General features: G+C 41.1%; 1 protein-coding gene across 1 annotated transcript in view; it reads right to left on the minus strand.

The window, feature by feature from the left end:
* Positions 1-18,230, minus strand: part of ELOVL6 (ELOVL fatty acid elongase 6) — a 144,208-nt gene extending 125,978 nt beyond the window's left edge. Inside the window, exons 1-2 of the mRNA XM_081250253.1 lie at positions 17,977-18,230; positions 17,702-17,822 (exon numbers count right to left, since the gene is read on the minus strand). Coding sequence (XP_081106379.1) covers positions 17,702-17,790 — 89 coding nt within the window. The 5' untranslated portion in view covers positions 17,791-17,822; positions 17,977-18,230. The remainder of the gene's footprint in view (positions 1-17,701; positions 17,823-17,976) is intronic.
* Positions 18,231-20,912: the final 2,682 nt, after the last annotated feature.

Genomic DNA, 20,912 nt, shown 5'->3' on the forward strand with positions numbered 1-20,912 from the left:
ATAGTTCCTTGATTGGCGGGTTTGTTCTGCACAGCAAACTGATGACTTATTATCCAAAGAAGACATAATCCATGAAGAAAATAATCTGAAATTTATTGCACTTTTATTCTACTGGTCAAACTTAAAACCATTTTAATGCTGTTATTCAGTGTATTCTTTTGCTCTTTTAAAGCTACTAGTTTTCTTTTTCCTTCTAAGAATGATAGAAAATATGTTGATTGAAAAGAATGACATGTGTCTCCTCAAGTTTTCCAATGTCAGCTAGAACATTACATTAAATAAACATAGTTCTGCTTACAAGTTAATGAAGGAAGTATTTAAGAACAGGGAAAAATGTTCCATTCCATATTAAGAAAAAAAGTCAGGTTACAGAAAAATATGGTATGAACACTATGAAAATATTTTTGTTAAAAACATAGAGATGGAGAGATGGAAAGAAAGATGTTTAAAAAGATTTACACCAAAATGTTAATGTTTATCTCAGGGTAACATTTGCTTTCTTATTTTTGCTTATTTGTGTTTCCTAAATTTTCTACAATATGTAACTTAAAGTTACTTGCACCAGGCCTATCCACTGATGAAGAAACTACAACTGATAGGAGTTTATTCCTTTAAAAAATGTTTCTGTGACATTACACATCTTTGCTTTATCAAGATGAATCCTAATACTTCTCTACATAAGAAAAGTCTTAAGAAAAAAGTAAAGATTTTATGTATATCTCCTAATTCTAGGCCTCCAGGTGCATACAATTTGATGAAAAACAATACATACATAAATTTCAGAAACTAGGATGGAAATATTAAATATTTAAACTCAGCTGAACTCATGAGAAAACAAGAGTATTGCTTTTCATTTTCACATGAAAAAAACAATTTAAGCTAACTAATGAAGACAATTGGCAAGCTATTGATGGTCTGGCCCAAGATCAATGAAAACACAATTTATAGCAATACTTCAGAAAACTACTACATTCCAAATGTCCTAGACTTTGCATATAAACAAGACATTTGGAGCTGTTATATTTTAACTACCTTAGGAAAACACTTTAAATCTATTAGAGCATATCCAGATAGGACAGACTATAAACATAAAAGAGACTACGTATTCTTCCCACTAAGTAAAATTTAATCCTGAAAGGGGTATCCAATTGCACCAATTTTTGTTAGAATCTGTATTCCACTGTGAGAAAGTAGGACAAGCATAATTCACCAGCTTGAGTCCCTATACCCTGGTCCCTTCAGGGTTGCTGGGACAAAAAGAGCCTCTGGACACCAAATACTTTTGGGGGAAGAAACAATCTCCACAGAAAGTTTAGTCTGATGATGCAATAGATCTCTAAGGCCGAACTTTTTGTCCCTTAGCCACGATTAATTCTCTTATAATGGTAGAGTTTTTTTTGTTTTTTGTTTTAGTTTATTCTATATAGTTTTCCATTGTGAGTGTGTTATTCTCTATATATAATAATGCAAGTTCAAAAAACCAGCTGTTTTGCCTTAATTATCCACATAAAATACCCCCAATCCAAGCCTACACAGCAGTTACAGGATGTTGACTACTTCTTGCTTGTCTCAACAGAACTAAAGGAGGGACTGGCATCAACATTTGCCCAATTTTAAAAAAAGCCCAATAATTAATACTTATTTTTAAAATTATTATAATATTCATATTATATGACATTGAAATCGAAGCCTATTTTTGAAACAAAGTGTAAATACATATCAAGCGTTTAAAGTGTGAAAATTTGCTTGAATGTTTAAAAATTTATCAAAAGTTTATAATGTGAAAATTCCTGTTTTAATGTTTTAAAATGTCAGATACAATCATATAGCCCTCACTCTCTACCAGTCAGAAATGTATATATATATATTTAGAGATTGTGCTAGTCAGAATGTTTCATACTTGGTGAATTGTAATTTTGGTATTAGGCTCATAAATGTGTTCTAGAATATGAAACAATGTATAATTTCTTATGCTTTATTTTAGGGTAGTTTTCAAATTAAAAAAAAAAATTTCATAGGAAAAAAACTTCCCTTAAAAAAGTTACCTGAAAAGAGATAAATGTACCTTTTTTCTGCTGTTACAGAAGAAAGTCATAAATATTTAGCAGATTAAATTTTTAAATTTACTTCAAGAAATATTAATTTTGAGGAAATAGTATTTTTAACACTCTTTTAGAAAAATTGAGTCTAATATATCTAATATTTTCCTTATATTTACTATTTTCTTTTTTGCTCCTTTAGGATATTTCTAACCTACAGCTTATTTTCTTGCATCCAGAAAGAATACTTATTTAAGTTGTCTGGAGCGTAAGGGCAGAACTTTTTCTAAATTTATAGGAAGGTTAAGACCAAAAGATCATCATTAACTCAATTACAGAGATTTTTAAAAACTATATCTCATATAATTTGGACCCATTCTCCTCCACCCTCCCTTTCCCGGCTCCTGAGCCCTTTTGTTTGCTGGCTGAGACAATGCTTCCTAGACACAGATAACTGTAAAAACAAAATACTACTTCTCATGTTCTCACACTGCAGTCAATCCCTTGTCTCTCTCTTCTCTCTAAGAGTAAGTCCAGAAGAAGCAAGAGTTCAAAGCAATGCCCAGAACTGATAAGATCTCTGCAAAGCAGTCCTGTGGAAAAGCTCTGTCACTGGGGTCCCAACAAGATCCCTGGGACTTCCTACCAGGCTAGACACACCAGGTTCTCTGGCTCCACAAGGCCTGGCTTCTGGACTAGACTGGCCCTTTATTGCAGAGAGTAACAAATTCCTTCCAGCTCCTCTAAATCAGGCATTCTATGCCTCGTTCTCCCAGGCATTCAGCAGTGCTGGAGTATTTGTTAATGATGTATCCCAGGTACCTGTGCAGCATCTGTTTCCAGGTGCCACGAGGTCCCTGAGTTGATTATCTGATTCATTTTCTGATCTCTAGAGACAGGTTTATGTTTAATCTTTTACTGCTATTAGATTAGATGACTATTGTCCCTGGGGAACCTTTGCCTTATTAGATACATTCCTGAAACCCAGACATAAAAGTTGTCATGTTCAAGTGAAATGAATGTCTGTTATCACCCTTCCTTAAAGAAGCAGGAAACTTTCCTACTAAAAAAATAATCAAACTGTATAATTTAGAAATGGAGAATGACAGGGAAGTTTTTGTGACATCAACAGTATGACTAATCTCTACCTTAATCTGAGAAAGTGTATTCATTTGAAATAAGAATGTGCAGTTCCCTGTTCTCACAAAATGCCTTTGTGTTTAAAATGTGCATTGGTGTTTTACAAAAATGCTTATTACCTTGTATCAGATAATACACCATTATAAAATGAAGCTGATCTTTTACTATGAAGATAGTAAGTACACTATAGTTAAGGCAAAAAATGAAAAAATATGACCATATGCAAAATCCCACCACCTATACATACCCAGAATGTAATACAAAAAAGATTATGGAAAACTGGAAGAGCAATAAGAGAAATAACAACCATCATTTTATACAACTACTTTTTACCATTTTGGTACCAATATTATTTTCTTCCTGACTTTTTTTTCCTTGTGCATACAATCCTAGCTTCCCCACCACTTTAGGCAAGCTTTTGACTTCTTTCTGATTGGAGTGGCTGGTTTGGCTGCCTAGAAAAGGACTAATAATCCCCAACAATTAAAATGGATTCACTAAAAATTAGTCATGCTAAATGAATATCTTTCCTCTTAAAAAGAAAATTAGATGAAAAAAATAAGTCTTTTTATTATTGTTTCAAGAAGGCACTAGACAATTTCCCATAATTCACTTAAGGACCATATAAAGAGGTACTGGATAATAAAGCAGAAACACATCCGAGAGTAAATAAACAGCCTTGTGCATTCATCTAGTCAACACACAGTGAGGGCAACTATAGCCAAATTCTGTGATAGGCACTGATTTCAAAGATAGAAGCAAGAATACTAATCTATTTATGAGCCAAGTGACAGCAAACCACAAAGAAAGGACAATCGATTTTGGTGGGCAGGGAAGAGAAAGGTTTTGTATTTGAATAGGCCTGGGAGGAGGGCTATTTCAATAGGTAACACTAGGAAGATAATCTGGAGCTGGGATTTTGAATGGCTTTTCAAATCAGTCAAAAGAATTCCGATTTGTCCTATAGACAAGGGGAAACCACTGAAGGTTTTTACTATGGGAGGGAAACGCAGGAGTTGGAGGTTGGAAAGTGAGCGAGGAGACAAAAAGTAGTGCTGGGGGCCTGAAGGAGGCCAGTGGCAATGGAAATGAACTGAGAGAAAGGAAACTGAGGCCCAGATCACAAAGGACTTGGCTGTGAATTAGAGGGAAGGAGGGAGAGAAGGAGGGAGAGAAGGGTGCTGGGCAGAGTGACGGCCTGGTCCCATGTAGCTAGCTGATAAAGGAGGTGGAACAGGCTAGAAGAGGGAGAGGTGTCCAGTTTGTGAAATCAATGATCTGAGAAGACAGACGCAAAGAATGTGAGATGGAATGAGCACCACCACAGAGGCGCTCCTCATTAAGGCAAGAATCAGCTGAGAAGATCTTTTCCAGTACCTGGACTCCTCCACAGGCCTGTTAATTCTGAATCTCTGAGATGAAGCCTGTACACGTGTATTCTGAGGAAAAACAAACTCTCCACGAGAGTCTGGCCCAAATTCCTAGTTAAGGATCGAGGACACCGGAGCATGGTTCTCAAACGTTTTTCTACCTCAAACTACCCTCTGGTCAGTAGAAAATGATCCCAGTAATTACAAAGAACTGGAGAAGAACCAAGTACCAACCAAAGCGGTATAATCACAAACAATATCAGCCATCACAAAAGACAGGTTCCAAAAAAGTATTTCTGCAAATATGAATGCAGGAACAGTAAATGAAAACCAATTACAACTCAAGACAACCCCACTGGTTCCGGGCTAACAGAGAGTCCTTAAAATTTCCAGAACATCCCGTACAGTAGGAGCTTTGTATTGTTCCAAAGCACCATGTTGTGGACTTTTTAGTAGAATACTAAATTAGGACTCCCCACTCCCTCACTGTACTTTCCAATACAGACTTGCTCATTTTAACGTAGAAGTGCCAAATTTTAGTAAGCTTTCATACATTTCTCAGGAGTTTCCTAGTAGGTAATATTTAATTATTCAAAAGTATAGGAGTTCTAATTTTTTATTTTTCAGAAGTGTCCATGTGGATTACCAGTGAACTGCAGATGATATTCTAAAAAAGAAAGCCTAGAGTGGAGGTAGTAGTCATTTTCAAATGCATACAAGACACTCATGCAGAAGTGAGAACAAATTACAGCTAGAGTCAGGACTAAGTACTAATGGACGACCCATGGAGGGTCATAACTTTCAGGTCAATACGTAGAACAGTCTTCAAATAATCAGAGACACCCCAAGTAGAATGAGCTTCTACTTCTTCAACTTCTTGAGGAGGTCCTCAGGTTCTGACAGTGGATGACCAAGTCAAGAATAAGGAATTGCTTTGCGCAATTAGGAGACTAGTCCTAATGACCACAACACACACAGAAATGCTATCAGCTATGACCTTCTCCGCAGTCAAGAAAAGATAGTTTAAGACACTTGACAGCCTACCCGTGTCTCTCTTTCTCACCCCAAAAGCAAAGTAAAAATGAACAATGATGTGAGGCAGAATGATACTTTTTTTTTTCCTGCTGACTAGACTCTACCTTCTGAATGTTGAGATATTCTCAGTTCAGAACAACCAGAAACAACGTAGGATGAGTACAGCTGAATCTTTTAAATGTATCGAGGTGGAATGTAGACTGCTTTTTGGAGCTACCAATGAATGAAACCATGGGTAAAAATGTTATGTCATTTATTTCAGATTTGTTGTGCAGTACTCAACAAAGAGATAAACCTATCTTAGCAAGTCATGAAATATTTATTGAAACTAGCCAATCCTCAACTTATTTATTCTATCTCTATTAAAAAATTAATTTACTTCAACTTACAAAGAAAAACAATTAAATGTGTGAGGCAGTACATAGTTTTTCAAACATCTTTTAGGTGGATGTCAGCAAAAAAGTTTGAAGAACACTCCTTTAACCTAGAAAATTCCATTAAACCACCTATTTTTTCTGATTAAGGATCACAGTGTTCCTTGACCTCTTAATCTTCTCTTACTTTTATAGTCAGTACCAAGTGCTGCACTCCTTCGTGGGGACATTTTTCATAAGAACGTAAGTTTCTACCTCCAAGATTTCCTACCTACCAGACAATAAAAGAAAGCAAACATAACTGCTCTGACAAACGAATGCTTCAGCAAAAAAGAAAAAAACAAGCCTGCTTGATTTCCTGGACCATTCGATCATTCTCCGAGTCAAAACTGCTAGTGTTAAAACCACAAACTCCAGGGAGGGAGATGCAAGAGGGAAGGGATGTGGGAACAGATGTATATGTATGACTGATTCACTTTGTTATAAAGCAGAAACTAATAAAAAAAAGAATGAAGTAAGTCAGAAAGAGAAAAACAAATACCATATGCTAACACATATATATGGAATCTAAAAAAAAAAAAAAGTGGTTCTGAAGAACATAGGGGCAAGACAGGAATAAAGACGCAGACATAGAGAATGGACTTGAGGACACAGGGAGAGGAAAGGGTAAGCTGGGATGAAGTAAGAGAGTGGCATTGACATATATGCACTACCAGATGTAAAATAGCTAGCTAGTGGGAAGCAGCCTCATAGCACAGGGAGATCAGCTCGGTGCTCTGTGACCACCTAGAGTGGTGGGATAGGGAGGGTGGGAGGGAGATGCAAGAGGAAGGGGATAGGGGGATATAAGTATACGTATAGCTGATTCACTTTGTTATATAACAGAAACTAACACAACATTATAAAGCAATTATACTCCAATAAAGATGTTAAAAGAAAAAAAACCCCACAAATTCCAAGTATCTACAACACTAGGTCTTAAAGGGGAATCACTCTACAGTTGATAGGGGCCTGGTGGGTCAGGCCACATATGAGTCAAGCATTATTAATAATAGGTTAGTTATAAAACACCTCTAATAGCACAGCAAACATTACCTGTGCTCTCATCACAAAGAGGGGTGCGAGCTGCCCACTGCAGTGCCACCTCCAGGCCTAGAAGGACAGCTGTTGGTTTGTATCCCCAGGAGTACCCAGGTAAGATTTGAAACTGGCCCCCTTACACTGGAAGCCAGGAAGAGACCAAAGAAAAAGGCAGCCACTCCAGACTGGTAGGTGGCAGGTAACAGGCAAGGGGACTTACTAATGACGCTTGTCTTGGGTGGCTGCAAGACAAGTAAATCTTTGCACCCTCCAGCCAGAACTAAGAGTTTATATGCTGTCCTTAAGGAGTTTCAGCCCTGCATACCACCCAGACGGTCTCAACAACACATTACCCTCTCAAGGATGCATCACTGAAATGGCTCTGGTTGTGGCAATGGTGGGCAAAACTTATATTCCAAGGGCAGGGGAGGGGGTGAAGAGCCTGAATCGCCCAGGTCTGGCTCTCCGGTCAACTGGGGCCCAACGTCCTCTTGATGACCTCCTCCAACAATGTCCAGAGGACTATTTCTAATAGCAAAATATTAGAAACTTAACATGTTCAACCTAACATGTAAGGGAGTGGTTATCTAAATTAAGACCAAACAATACAATATTAAGTAGCCACTGAAAATTATACTTACAGAGAGGTGTTAGTGACATGAAAAACATTTATAATGTAAAAAGGAAACAAAGCAACATATAAAGTTGTAATGAGACAGTAGGTGAATGAAAGTGCCCAGTGCAGTCCCTAGCACATAATAGAGAACTCAATCTGTCGTTGACATTCACTGAATGATCTAAAAATCTTGGAAATAAAGCTGAAGGAAATGTGGCAAAATAACAGTGGTTGCCTCTGGATAAGAATTAAAGGTGGTTTTTTTCCTGCATATTTTTTAATGTTTTCATTTCTATTTTTCTATAGTAAGTATTTACTTTAAAATCAGGAAAAGGATTTAAAACTAATAAACAAAACAATGTTCTCTTTAATTCTTCACACTGTAGGAGCTGACCTTTAAGAATAAGGACATCTCCAACCCATATGCGTGTGTGTGTGAGTGGGGTAATATATATATATATATATAATTTTATTTATTTATTTATTTATTTATTTCCCCCTGTCAACAGGTGTTGGCTATTTACCAGTAGCTACTAAAACCTGCCTGAAGGAAAGCCTGGCTACAGGCAGTACCAGGTGGAAACAGAAGCTCCTAGGGTTTAGAACCAAGCTGAGTGGACAGTGCTCATAGCACAGAGAAGCAGGCAAAGTATGCTTTGTAAGACATGTTCCAAACCTGTAGGTCATGGTTTGTTTGAGATAAAATTGGAATATTTTATGATGGAAGCATTATTAAAGGTGACATGGCTTTCTACAATTGTAAAAGTATTGATAGTAATACTTATAATAATTCTTAATAATTAAACTATTTATATCTGCATAGTACAATGCTCATTATAACATCAATAATACTTTTTGTAGTTATTCTTGCCTTAAGTGTTCAGGATCCACTTAGCGAAAAACAGAATATAGACACTGTGAGATACCAGACTAAAACCACAGGTACCTTCCATGTTTACAGTACTGCCAAGTTTCCAAGTGCATTATTTTATTGATTGAATATTTATTCTCATACGAATAGGGGGATGATAGGGGCCTGGGTGACCAAGCCTTAGTCAAGGCTGGAGCCCATTTCTCCTTTTTTTTGTCCCTACATACAAATTCCAACTTGTTTAACCATACTGTGTCTCATTTCCTATTGTGTAAAATCAAAAAGATAATACATCGGGCCTCCCTGGTGGCGCAGTGGTTGAGAGTCCGCCTGCCGATGCAGGGGATACGGGTTCGTGCCCCGGTCCGGGAGGATCCCATACGCCGCGGAGCGGCTGGGCCCGTGAGCCATGGCCGCTGAGCCTGCGCATCCGGAGCCTGTGCTCCGCAACGGGAGAGGCCACAACAGTGAGAGGCCCGCATACCGCAAAAAAAAAAAAAAAAAAGATAATACGTCAAAGGGTGGTTGGGAGGATTTAACCATTAACATATATAAAACTTTAAAAGAATGTCTGCAATCAGTAAACAACTATGTATCAACTATTAGAATGAAGAAAATCTACCTTCCTTTCTAAGATCTTGAAATTAAATCTATGTCAAAAAGTCATAAAATTGAGAGGAAACTGCAAACTTGATATTTAGAATAACTTTGTATTGAGCTTCATACCCTCTTATTGTAATGATAACCACTGCTAGACCAGCTTTTAAATGCTTAAGGTACCCTTAGACTTCAAGAGAAGTCTCACACATTAAAAACAAAAGCTTCAGGGGCTTCCCTGGTGGCGCAGTGGTTGAGAGTCCGCCTGCCGATGCAGGGGACACGGGTTCGTGCCCCTATCCCGGAAGATCCCACATGCCGCGGAGCGGCTGGGCCCGCGAGCCATGGCCGCGGAGCCTGTGTGTCCGGAGCCTGTGCTCCGCAACGGGAGAGGCCACAGCAGTGAGAGGCCCGCGTACAGAAAAAAAAAAAAAAAAAAAAAAAAAAAAGCTTCAGGATTAAACCTTTTCATCAGGCCTTTTTTTCCCCCCCTATTGAGCCTCCTGAAACAAGATCATGAAATTCTCAACTTCAAAGAGTTCAATTCCACTGAACCCACTTCACCTGAAAAAGTCAATTACCCCAGTTGGAGTGGGTCTAGCATCTTAAAAACTTTTACATTGTATTAACACCACCTTTATAAATAGAAGGAGACAGGCAATTGGGCCTAAAAGACAGAAAAACTTGAGGGTTTCACCTACTATTACCCATACTGAAGATTTTTTAAAAATTATTAATAATTGGGGTAAATCCAAGTACTAAACGTTCAAATTTTGCAGTTTTAAGACACTTACTAAAATAGTATTATTTAACTAGTTAAAAAAATTGACAAAATAGTCAAATTAGGCTGTATTTTTAGAAAAGTGCATTTGGCTCAGGATGAGGCTTTTTTTTTTTTTTTTGGCCACACTCTGTGTCTTGTGGGATCTTAGTTCCCCAACCAGGGACTGAACCCAGGCCCACGGCAGTGAAAGTGCCAAGCCCTAACCACTGGACCACCAAGGAATTCCAAGGAAGATGCTTTTCTAATAGCAGGAAACACACACAAAATGGTCTTTAATGGGGTATTGGTTTTCATTTTTTTAAAAAGTCACTTTAACATGTTTATGTGTATACACGTTTTTGTGTACATATATAAACATAAACTTTTTTTATTAGTTTCTGCTTTATAACAAAGTGAATCAGTCATACATATACAAAACATAAACTTTTTAAAGCAAATGTCTATGCTCTCCTAACAAAGATAAATGATAAACATGCATTTCATTCATCTTGTCAGTCTTCTTCAAAGAATGATCTTTTGTACTGCCCATTAAGCGTTAACAATCAATTCAAAAATTCAGCCTCTGGACTTCCCTGGTGACACAGTGGTTAAGAATCCACCTGCCAATGCAGGGGACAGGGTTTGATCCCTGGTTCAGGAAGATCCCACATGCCTCAGAGCAACTAAGACCATGTGCCACAACTACTGAGCCTGCGCTGTAGAGCCCGTGCGCGCCACAACTACTGAAGCCCGTGTGCCTAGAGCCCACGCCCTGCAACAACAGAAGCCACCACAATGAGAAGCCCGCGCACTGCAGTGAAGAGTAGGCCCCACTGGCCGCAACTAGAGAAAGTCTGTGCGCAGCAACGAAGACCCAACACAGCCAAAAATATAAATAAATAAATATATTAAATAAAAAATTGAGCCTCAGAATTCAAAGGATCATTAAAAAAATAAAACAAAACAAAAAAGTCCCAGGACGGGTGTTAAAAAAATTAAGGGTTGAAGGGACTTCCCTGGTGGCGCAGTGGTTAGGAATCCGCCTGCCAGTGCAGGGGACATGGGTTCGATCCCTAGTCCTGGAAGATACCACATGCTGCAGAGCAACTAAGCTCGTGCACCATAACTACTGAGCCTGTGCTGCAGAGCCCACGCGCCACAACTACTGAAGCCAGCGTGCTGTAGGGCCTGTGCTCCGCAACAAGAGAAGCCACCGCAATGAGAAGCCCGCGCACGGCAACGAAGAGTAGCCCCCGCTTGCTGCAACTAGAGAAAGCCCATACACAGCAACGAAGACACAACACAGCCAAAAATAAATTAATTAATTAATTTAAAAAATAAAATAAAGGGTTGAGCTAAAACATCTGAAATTTATCTTTAAGAAAATGAAGTTATATAATATATATACATATATATACTATATTATATATACATTATACTTTAAAATATGTGATCACAGATTTGGTTAAAAACAGTAGGGGTCCCCCTCCCCAAAATACATTATATCAATGATATTTTCCTTATCATATTACAATTAGAAACCCAAAAAAACCTATAGAAAGAAAAAAACTAAAATATGAAATCCCAAAGGAAAGAGAATTAACTCATTAGAAAACTGTATGAGTATCTGTCCAGCAAAACTGCTTCTAATCAGCATGTCTAATTATTTATCTCAGCAAAGATAAGTGTAAATCTTTTTCATTTGTACATTATTTTGGGAAGACAGGCTTAAAGTTAAATTTTAGAAAGTTCGTAGTGGGTGAATGACTAAACAAAAGGGTTCCTAAAAATACCTGTCATTCCAATATATTAAGAAAAATAACCTTGAAACTAAAAATCATGAGTTCTCAGTACAGAAATGAATCATGATAAAATTATAAGCTTGAACTTAGATGACTTACCAGGATCTGTGCTTTGGGATGATTTTTGCTCAATGAACTTAAAATTACAAATCCATTCTTGACTCTAGGGCAATCTTTTTTTTTAAAAGGATTAATCTACCTCTAAAATAAAATTATTGTAAGTCAAATATAATTAAGGATGCTGTTGTTTTAAAATTCTGAATAACTATGCCAACTTTACACATCTGTACCTGCCTGTATACACACACAATCAGAATACAAATAAAGGAATGAAGTTATGAGCTTTCAATAAAGCCTTGTTATATTTTCAATAAATCTTTATTTTCAATAAAGCTTTCAATAAAGCCATGTTATAGTTTCATTCAGATTTCCTTAGGCTATCAATAGGAATAATATCTGTGGTATAGGTAACTTTTCTAAGGTAAACTTTTCCAGATAAATGCCTGTGCTCTTCTAACAAAGATAAATGGAAAGTAAGTGGAGCAGACATATCTGAAGCTAAGAATAAAGGTACAGAGCAAAGGCAAATTGTGTGGACTGTTGTCTGCTTCCTGTTAATAAAGCCAGCTCAGCTCACCTGTATCCAGACATGAAAAATTAAGCGAATCATGGCAATAATTTTTGGATAACTCATCTCAGAAAATATTGGACCTGAAATATCCAGATCATTGAACCAAAGATGAATTCTTGATTTGCTGTACTCCTTCATTTTATTTTGTTGGCTTAAGACAGGCTAGATGGTTATTTTATGCTCTCTTAAGTATTTTTAAGTCTCCATCCCTCTCAAAACTTTCCCGCTGACTAGATAGATTCTCCCTAGAAGGAAATATGCAGAACAACTCTTAGATTTGGAGTGGACTGACTTTGGAGTTAAATTCCAATGTGATCCTGACACTTTTAGAGCTATTATCATCTAACATTAAAAGCACCAAGGAGCCTTCTTTAGACCACAAAATTTAACTTCCAATTTAACAAAAGGCCTACGTAAACATTTTACCACCATATGCATAATATTTATTACTAATGCAAATATAGAGATGGATAATCATAAAATAATTTTGCATTATCCCTGGAAATCCTAAAAAAAATCAAAGACTGCATGAATATACATCCTTTTTTTAAAGCTACATAAAAGTTCAGATTAAAGTTCCTTCACAACATTTCATTATTTTCTAGGATCATAACAGATTCCAATTTTCCTCTGTATACTTTTTCTCAGTGTTCTCATTCTTAACCTAATACATATTAGGCAACATCTCAGTGCTTTCTAAAGTTTACTGAATGAAATGTTAAGTTCCTCACACTTAGGATTTTCAATCTTAAGGCTAATATGAACTGTGATTCTCCAAACTAAGTGGCAAGCAACACACTGTGTACAATGTGGACACAGTAGTTTCCTAGACAGCTGACCAAATTTGTATTTGCTGTAGTGTCATTGATTAAATGAGACACTGTGGCCTTTTCTGACTCATGACCACAGATTGTACTGTTTTCCAGCCACTTTTCTTACAAAAGCATACAACAGGTCACAAGGAGGATTTTAAAGATCAATGCAAAGCAACTGTCACTACAGGAAGAACAACAGCCTGCATTCTAAAGTTTGATAGACATTATGATGCTGTATTTTGAGTAAAAAATCTAACACAGGCTTATAATACTTTTATGTTTTATTCATACTGAAATTGTACGTTACTTTCCAAACCTCACATATAAGAAAGAACATAAAGATGTACAATCCTTTTTACTGATAGTGTTTCTTTTATTATTTTTCCTTAGTAAAAACCAATTTGTGGATAAAGTTTCCTTAGCCAGACAGTATTTACTTCTAAAAATTCCTACACTATCTTAGACCCCAAATACAGAACTCAAAATATAAAAACAATAAAACCCTTATAGCCATTACCACGGGTGAAGGGAGGGGAGAAAGTCAGAAAAATATACAAAGCTGGATGTGGAGGATGCCAGAGGGGAGCGGGGGAGGGTTTCGTGAGGTTCTAGACAAGCCCTGTGATGACGTCACCTCACATACATAATGTTACAGCAGTCAGCACAGGCCTCCTGCTTTCCTATTGGTGGACACTGTGTCAGCCGACATCAGAAGATAATCATCATTGGCCAGACAATTACAACTGGAGCAACTAGCATCCAGGGCTGCTAGCACAGGACTGACAGGCTGCTGAAAGGGAAGGCAGAGCCCAGCTGCCCTTCTCACTCAATGAATTTTATGTCACCTTACCAATCACTAGGCGGTTTTGCTCTCTTGATGGCAGCCCTTATAAATTAAGTCAGCTATTCGTGAAAATAACAGGTAAAGGCCAGACATCTCATAAAAGAACAAAATGCCTCTATTTTCAATGCCATAAAATCACAAGGGCTTTTCTGTGTAAAATCAGAACTCAAAAATGCTGTTGAGCTAAAAGCAGGCATTTTCCTCTACCTCATGCAAAACACTTTCATTTACCAGATAATATTACCCAGGATATTTTTAACTTGACATATAGTTTCAAGATGTGGCTCAGGATGATTCTCCAAGGCATAATATTTATTACTTTGCATTTCCATAGCTTTTCTAATCTATTACATGTGAAACCACCTGCTAGAAGAGTAAAACAGTCTATAGTATTTATCCTGTGTCTAGAACAATGAATACAGGGTTAATCATTGTTTAAGCAGCAATTAACTTGATAAACATCCCTCAGTTGAACCCTTTAGCTTATAAAAACACCACTCCAAAAATGGGTCCCATTACACTAATATGTAATAAGGTAATGAATATGGATTATAAGTTTAATAAAGGCCTTCAAACAATATTCAAAAGGTAGTTCAGACAGCATACTGACAAAACAGCACTCCTGGCCTTTCTCACAATTCTTCAAAAGACAGTAAGTGTAACTTATTTTTGAGAGATAAGTTATAATTCTCTAAATTGAGTTTTGACGTAGCCTCTAAATTGAGGCTATGTCTAAGGGATTTTTAAGGACCACTGAAAGTGTCTTGTCAAAAACTAGAGTAGAAACTTCACAACATTGTGTTTTTCCTCCAGAAGCTATTCAAGCCATTTTTAATCAGTCTGGGAAAGGTAAGACCTTGTGTTTCCTAAACTTCCCCTGCCCCCAAGAGGGTGTAAGCCTTGGTTATGGAGTTCCTTCTCCTGTTAACAAGGGAAATGAAAAGGAAATCTTCATTTTCTTATATACCTGGTTCAAGACTTTTTGGCTGTTGAGGTTTTGGGGGGAGGCTTATAAAACTGGGACCTAAGGATATTGGGAGAAATGCATACACCCTGGGATAAAAGAAGAAAGCAAGACAATTAAGGTCAAAGAGAGAAAAAATCAGGAAGGGGAAACCCTAGTGTGTGACTATGACATAGTATTCAAAACGCAAGGGGAGGCCAAGTATGTTAAGCTTCGAGTATTAACAGGTAGTGCTGGCAATAAAATGGACACCCATCATCATCTTAACCTACTAGACAACCCTTTTCCCCAGCATCTGCCAGGTACAATGCGCTCTTTGAGGTGCTCCGCATAATCAAGATTGGAATGAGACAAGAACCAATGCTCTGGAGAGATGATGGTCTAATAGGAGGCACAGACACATGCAAATATTTAGGCATATGAAGAAAAGCCAGGAAAGACATTGCCAGATGAAAGGTACAGATAAAGAGCTAGGAGGAAAGAGTGGCAAGAGCCCAACAAGCGAAGATTAATTGGCTCACTTTTGCCATTTTCAGTCCCCAGAGGGCTAGGCCCTGTCCAGTTCAGAGTGTACTTGTTGAGCGAGAGGAGAAAAGAGGCGGGAAATGGTACCTGGAGGTGGAGGAGCCACAGACAGTAGCCTCAGAGAAAAGGCAACAAGTGAATAAGAGACAGTATCCACCGCGGAGGGGCACTGGCCCACAGTGAACCCGAGCTGCTGGCGCGAGGGGAGGCCGGCTCCAGAGACGCAGGTTCAACAAGGGTGCAGCAAGCTGGAGACAGGGCGGACGTTAGAAACCACAGAGCGCGCAGGGCCAACGGGGGAGGAAGATGGGCTGAGCTGTGTGGCAAGCGAACGCGACAGACAGCTGCAGAGAAGACCAGAGCCTTCGGCTGGCCCGCCGTGCCGCCCGCCCCCCCGGGCCCCCGCCCCCGTCCTGCCTTCTGCGCCACCCCCTTCGCGGGAGGAGGAAGTGCCGCTGGAGAAGGTTCCCTTTGTGGAGCCCGAGGGGGCTTGCCCTCCCGGAGCGCCGAGGCCTTAAATGTCTAAACTCCTACTGGATCGAGCCTCCCGGTGCACAGCCGTCTTTCGGGCCCACCCTCGGCGGCCCAGGGGGCGCCCCGGCCCCGCGCCCCGTGTGCTGCCGCACTTCCCGGCTTCCCGAACGGATTGCGTTCCCCTCCTGGCTTGCGGCAGCGGCCCTCCGGCCCCCGCGCCCGCGGAAGCCCCCAGCCACGCCGCAGCGAGTGTGAGCGCTCAGGGCCGCGCGCCGGGCCGCTCGCGCCCGCCCCAACAGGCCGGGCCCAGTCGGCACGCACGGCGCAGGGGGCGGGCCCGGCCGGGCTGCGGCCGCAAATGGCCTGCCGGTCCCGGGCGGGCCGGCCGGGAGGGAGGAGGCGGGAGCGGCGGCCGAACCCCCCGAGACTAGTCGCGACTCCCAGGGGCCGGAGAAAAAGACGTTGAACCCCCACCACCCGGTTCCGGTGCACGGCACCCCCTATTGCACCGCTCCCCCGCCCCTGCCCCACGGCGCGCCGGCGTCTCTGGTTTCCCATTGATGAGATGGGGGAGGGAAGGCAGGTCGTGAGGGCTCCGGGGGCAAGCGCTCGCGCACGCGTTGGGCGGGATCCCCCAGATCCCAGGAGGGAGCCCCTCGGCCGGACCCTCTCATTCAGCACCTGGGAGGCTGCCAGCCGCTGCCCAGCTTGGGGGTGCGTTGGGCTTGCTCTTTACTGATCGCCAGACCTGGGGTTAAGAGGAGTAAGAGAATGTCTGCCACAGAAGCTCGATCTACAGGGAAGAAGCGAGATAAGCACACACACCCTCCTCCTGTTAAATATTGCAAGGTGACACAGGATCGCTTCCCACACAGGGATTTTCAAAAGGACTGGCGGAGGGACACAGTGAACAAGAAAGATGCTTTCCCGGGTTAGAAGTTTGTCTGGGGAAGAGCCCCGAAGGACTCTGAGGACCCAGAGGTTTTTAATCCGTGTCTCAACTCCAGTCAGCAGCTTCCCACTGAATTAGAATTGAGTGTGTCCAAAAGGCGTTTCCGTAAAACAAACTTAATAATGGCGTGGCTCCGCTCGCTCGGGTTCATTCATTTTTATTACTGTTTTCATTGTCCCCTCCTCCCCCACTCCCCGCCTCCGTCTCTTTATGAAACCGGAAAGGGATCCGCGTGGGGAAAGGGGTCCAGGAAAGGAGGAATCCGGCCGGGGAGCAGCAAAGAGGAAGACAGTGAAGTAGCAGAGCTGCAAGGAGAAAGGAAGGGCAGGAAGGATGGGGAGAGGGCGAGGACCAGAGAGCTGAGGACGGTGGACCGGAGAGGGTTAAAGGGAGCAGGCGACTGGGTCCTCCCTCCACTGCCTTTCACACTCTGCTTGCGGGAGGCCAACCAAGAAAACCCAAATCTAGAGGAAAACAAGGAGTAGCACAGGTAGGGACTGTGGCATCTCCCCCGCCTTCCCTGTAGCACAGACATCTACTCTATGTACACATATATGGTCTATGTTATATAATCTATGTTAAAGATGCATGTGTAGCCACGGTTCACCCAGGGGCAGCCACAGACTCAGGCGCTTCATGCAGCCCCAATGTCTCCTGCACCCGGGAGACCCGGGAACTCAGCGATCCGCTCACTGCTGCTCGCGGTTCCTCGCTCGATTCACGCCCCAGAAAGGGAGTACCGACATTAAGGCACACCGGGAAGACGCGCAGGGCTCCCGGGGACAGTATCACGCGAAAGCATCACCTACCAGTTTTCCTGCATCCACTGGATGGCTTCATTCTCGTTGAACTGCTTTTCGAATTCATATTCTTGTAAAGTCAACACTGACATGTTCATTGGGGCTGATCTTCGGAGTCGCTACGTGTTCTCTACACAAAATAAAATAATCTGTAAAGCGCTTGATTTCGAGTGCTCGCCTGTCTGCTTCCCCCACCCACCCCCCTAGGTCTTCCCCTCGCCGCTCGGTCTCCGGCAATCGGTCTCCCTCGGCCTCTTTCAGCTACAGTCGGGGTTGAGCATTGCCTGTGCCTCTGCTCCCAGCTCCTCGCTCTGGGACTCTCCTCCTCCGGGCGTCCGCATCCACAGTAGGAGGAAACGAATGCCTTGCGGTCTTAGTGCCCGCACGTTTGTCCATCACCCTTTTTACTTGTCTACGGGGAAATCTCCTCCCCCTCGTGCGATCTGACAAATTAACCCTTTGCGAGGGAGACTGAGAGAAACAGAGACCTCTCTAGCCCTGGGGGGCAGTTTTGTTTCCGTGAAGGTAACTAGGGGAGTAGAGGACGGGCTCGGAGAGGGAGGAAGTGGCCTCGAGGTCATTCACAACCCCCCAATCCCGACCTCGTGGGCCGCCTAGCTTGGCTTTTGAATGAAGTTTCCGAGAACCGAGTGCAGCCCCAAGGCGAGCTTGGCGAGTAGGTGATAAATAGTAAAAACCTGCCAGCTCTCTCGCAAGAACTCCAGACAAATTTGCGCTGAAATCCCACGTGAAAGGAAAGCACTTCCTACCTCTTGGCCCCCGCCGCACCCTCCAGGTCACTCACCTCCGAGCTCTGGCTTTGACTTACTTTAACCTGGGGCCCGGCCCACTGAGCTCCCCAATCAGCTGCTGGCTGGGGATGCTGAGGACGAGGGTGGCGGAAAGTCGAGAGTGACTAGTAGCCAGAAGAGGGAGGGAGGTTAGGTGGAGGGTTTGGGTACGGGAAAGGGTAAAGTTAATGAACTGAGACAAGGGGGGAAGGAAGTTAGCAGATGGAAGAACTGGACCAACTGGTCCAATGCAAAAACTATTTGTATGCGTGAGAAATTCGCATTATTTATTGTACGGTGGTAGATGGAACAGAATCACGTTTGAGGAGAGGGCTAAACGTAATGTTGACCTCTACTGATCCCCCAGTCTCACAGCAGTGTTTTAATAGTTACACCCATCTTTCTTTTCTCAGAGGGAAAAGTATTTTTTACTCTGTCCATCCCTCCACTCATTCCTCACAAGTTAGGAAAAATGAAATGAGACATGGAGGCATCTGATAATATAATCTATGTATGTAATTGTAATCTTAAAACATAATAATAATAAGGAACCTATGCTTTAAAAATTAGGTGGACATTAGGGCCAAGAAGAAAATTCTCTTTCTCTCTCCGTACCTCCCCACCTCCAAGACAGTCCAAAGAGGGGATGTTTTCATTTAAAGTCAGGTGCCTGGAACCACTGAAAAGTGGGAACTGCGAGAAACATCTCTGTAAATGAGGAGGGTATAATGAAAAGTTAAATAAAGAGTTTTAAAAATCCAGTACAACTATATATGTGTGTGTGTGTGTGTGTGTGTGTGTGTGTGTGTGTATATATATATAATCAGCAAATTAATTTATAAGTTGATGCTCCCAAACATTCCATGTACAGATTTTCCTCATCAGACTTGGCAGGCTTTAAGTGGAAGGTGGGTGTGACCTGATGAGAGATAAGGATTTTAGCACAGTACCTGGACCTGTGAGTAATCAATAAATATTTGTAAAGTTAAGTGATTAAGTAAGTGAAAGGAGGGAGGGAAGTGAGAAAGGAATCAAATGTGAGAAAATCCAGCAAATGTTTTGCTATATATTGCAAGGATAAGTCCTACTTTTGCCTTAAAAGGATTCCATTTTTAAACTGAGTACTATTCTCAGTACTCAGGCATCATATCAATTTTAAACTGGTAGGAGAAATTCTCATTTACTTACTATGTTTCTTATTCAAATAAATGTCTGTTATTACCTGTTTATTTTCTGAAGTTGGAGTTGGGGTTATGTTAAAAGCAAATATCTGATTTGTTCTTAACAGTGTCTGAAGAAAAATTACTTTAAAATGGAAGGTAAGTCCCTATTTCTTGACCTTTAAAGTGGACACTTGCCAAAAATGGTAGATTCTTGATAGTACTATGTGCTGTTGAGGGTATTCAGAACACGCACTGTCAGTGGTAGTGAAAGCTAGTGACTTCACCTGGAAAGCAATTTGGCAGCCTTTTAATCATATTAAATACATTTATCCTTTGACCACTTATTTACTAGATATTCCAAGAGCCTGTGATCTTCTGAGCTCATGGGAGTCAGGGGAAGAAGAGAGACAGGACTCCTGCTCTTTTGGAGCTCACCTTCCAGAGGAGAAGACAAAATAATTTCATATAAGGTGACATCCTAAGATTAAAATTAAATAGCATCATCTGAAGAGATGGGAGTGCTCATGTAAACCCCCGAAGGCTTCACTGAGAAGGTGAATATGTGTGTGTAAAAAATTAATACACAGAAACCTCAATTAAATAGAGTCAGGAGACCAGAAGGGGGAGCTCTCCTGCCCCGGGACCACAGCAGAGCCCAATAGGAAGAAGAGAGACTTCTCTTTTTTCCTGGCAACCACTCAATCAATGAAAAGCCATGGACTCTTTGTTTACTACTGCCCTCCCCACTTCCTTTTCCCCTCTATCAGAGTGTTTTCCTTCTCTTTTTCTGTGATGACTTGCATGTGGTTTGTCATGGCTGCACACCAGGAATTGCAATGCTCTGTTGATCCTGGATAAACCCGTCTTTACTGGAGTAATAACCACCAGTCTATTTGTTTTAGATCAATAGTTGAAACCACAGTGACAGAGTCAGCTACCTTTTGCAGAGTGTTACAAGAAGCAAGAGCAAGTACAAATGCCCTAAAGTAAGAAATGAGTTTGCAGGACTGAAGACAAGAGGCTGGTGTGTCTCCAGGTCATAAGGAAGGAGTGACTGACAGGTTGGAGAGGCAGGCAGGGGTCAGGTCTTGACTGACTGGTAAATCAAGATAATTGGATTTGATTCTAACTGCAGTGGGGTGGGGAAAATATTAAATGGAATAGCAGGATAAATCCTAGTAATTCCACTACTAGGAACTTACTCTGTGGATACACTCACAAAGGCAGTTTAGATATATGTATAAGATGTTGTTCGGCACTGTTTGT

This window comes from Mesoplodon bidens, assembly GCF_964165515.1.
Source record: "Mesoplodon bidens genome assembly, chromosome: 1".
Lineage (NCBI taxonomy): Eukaryota > Metazoa > Chordata > Mammalia > Artiodactyla > Ziphiidae > Mesoplodon > Mesoplodon bidens.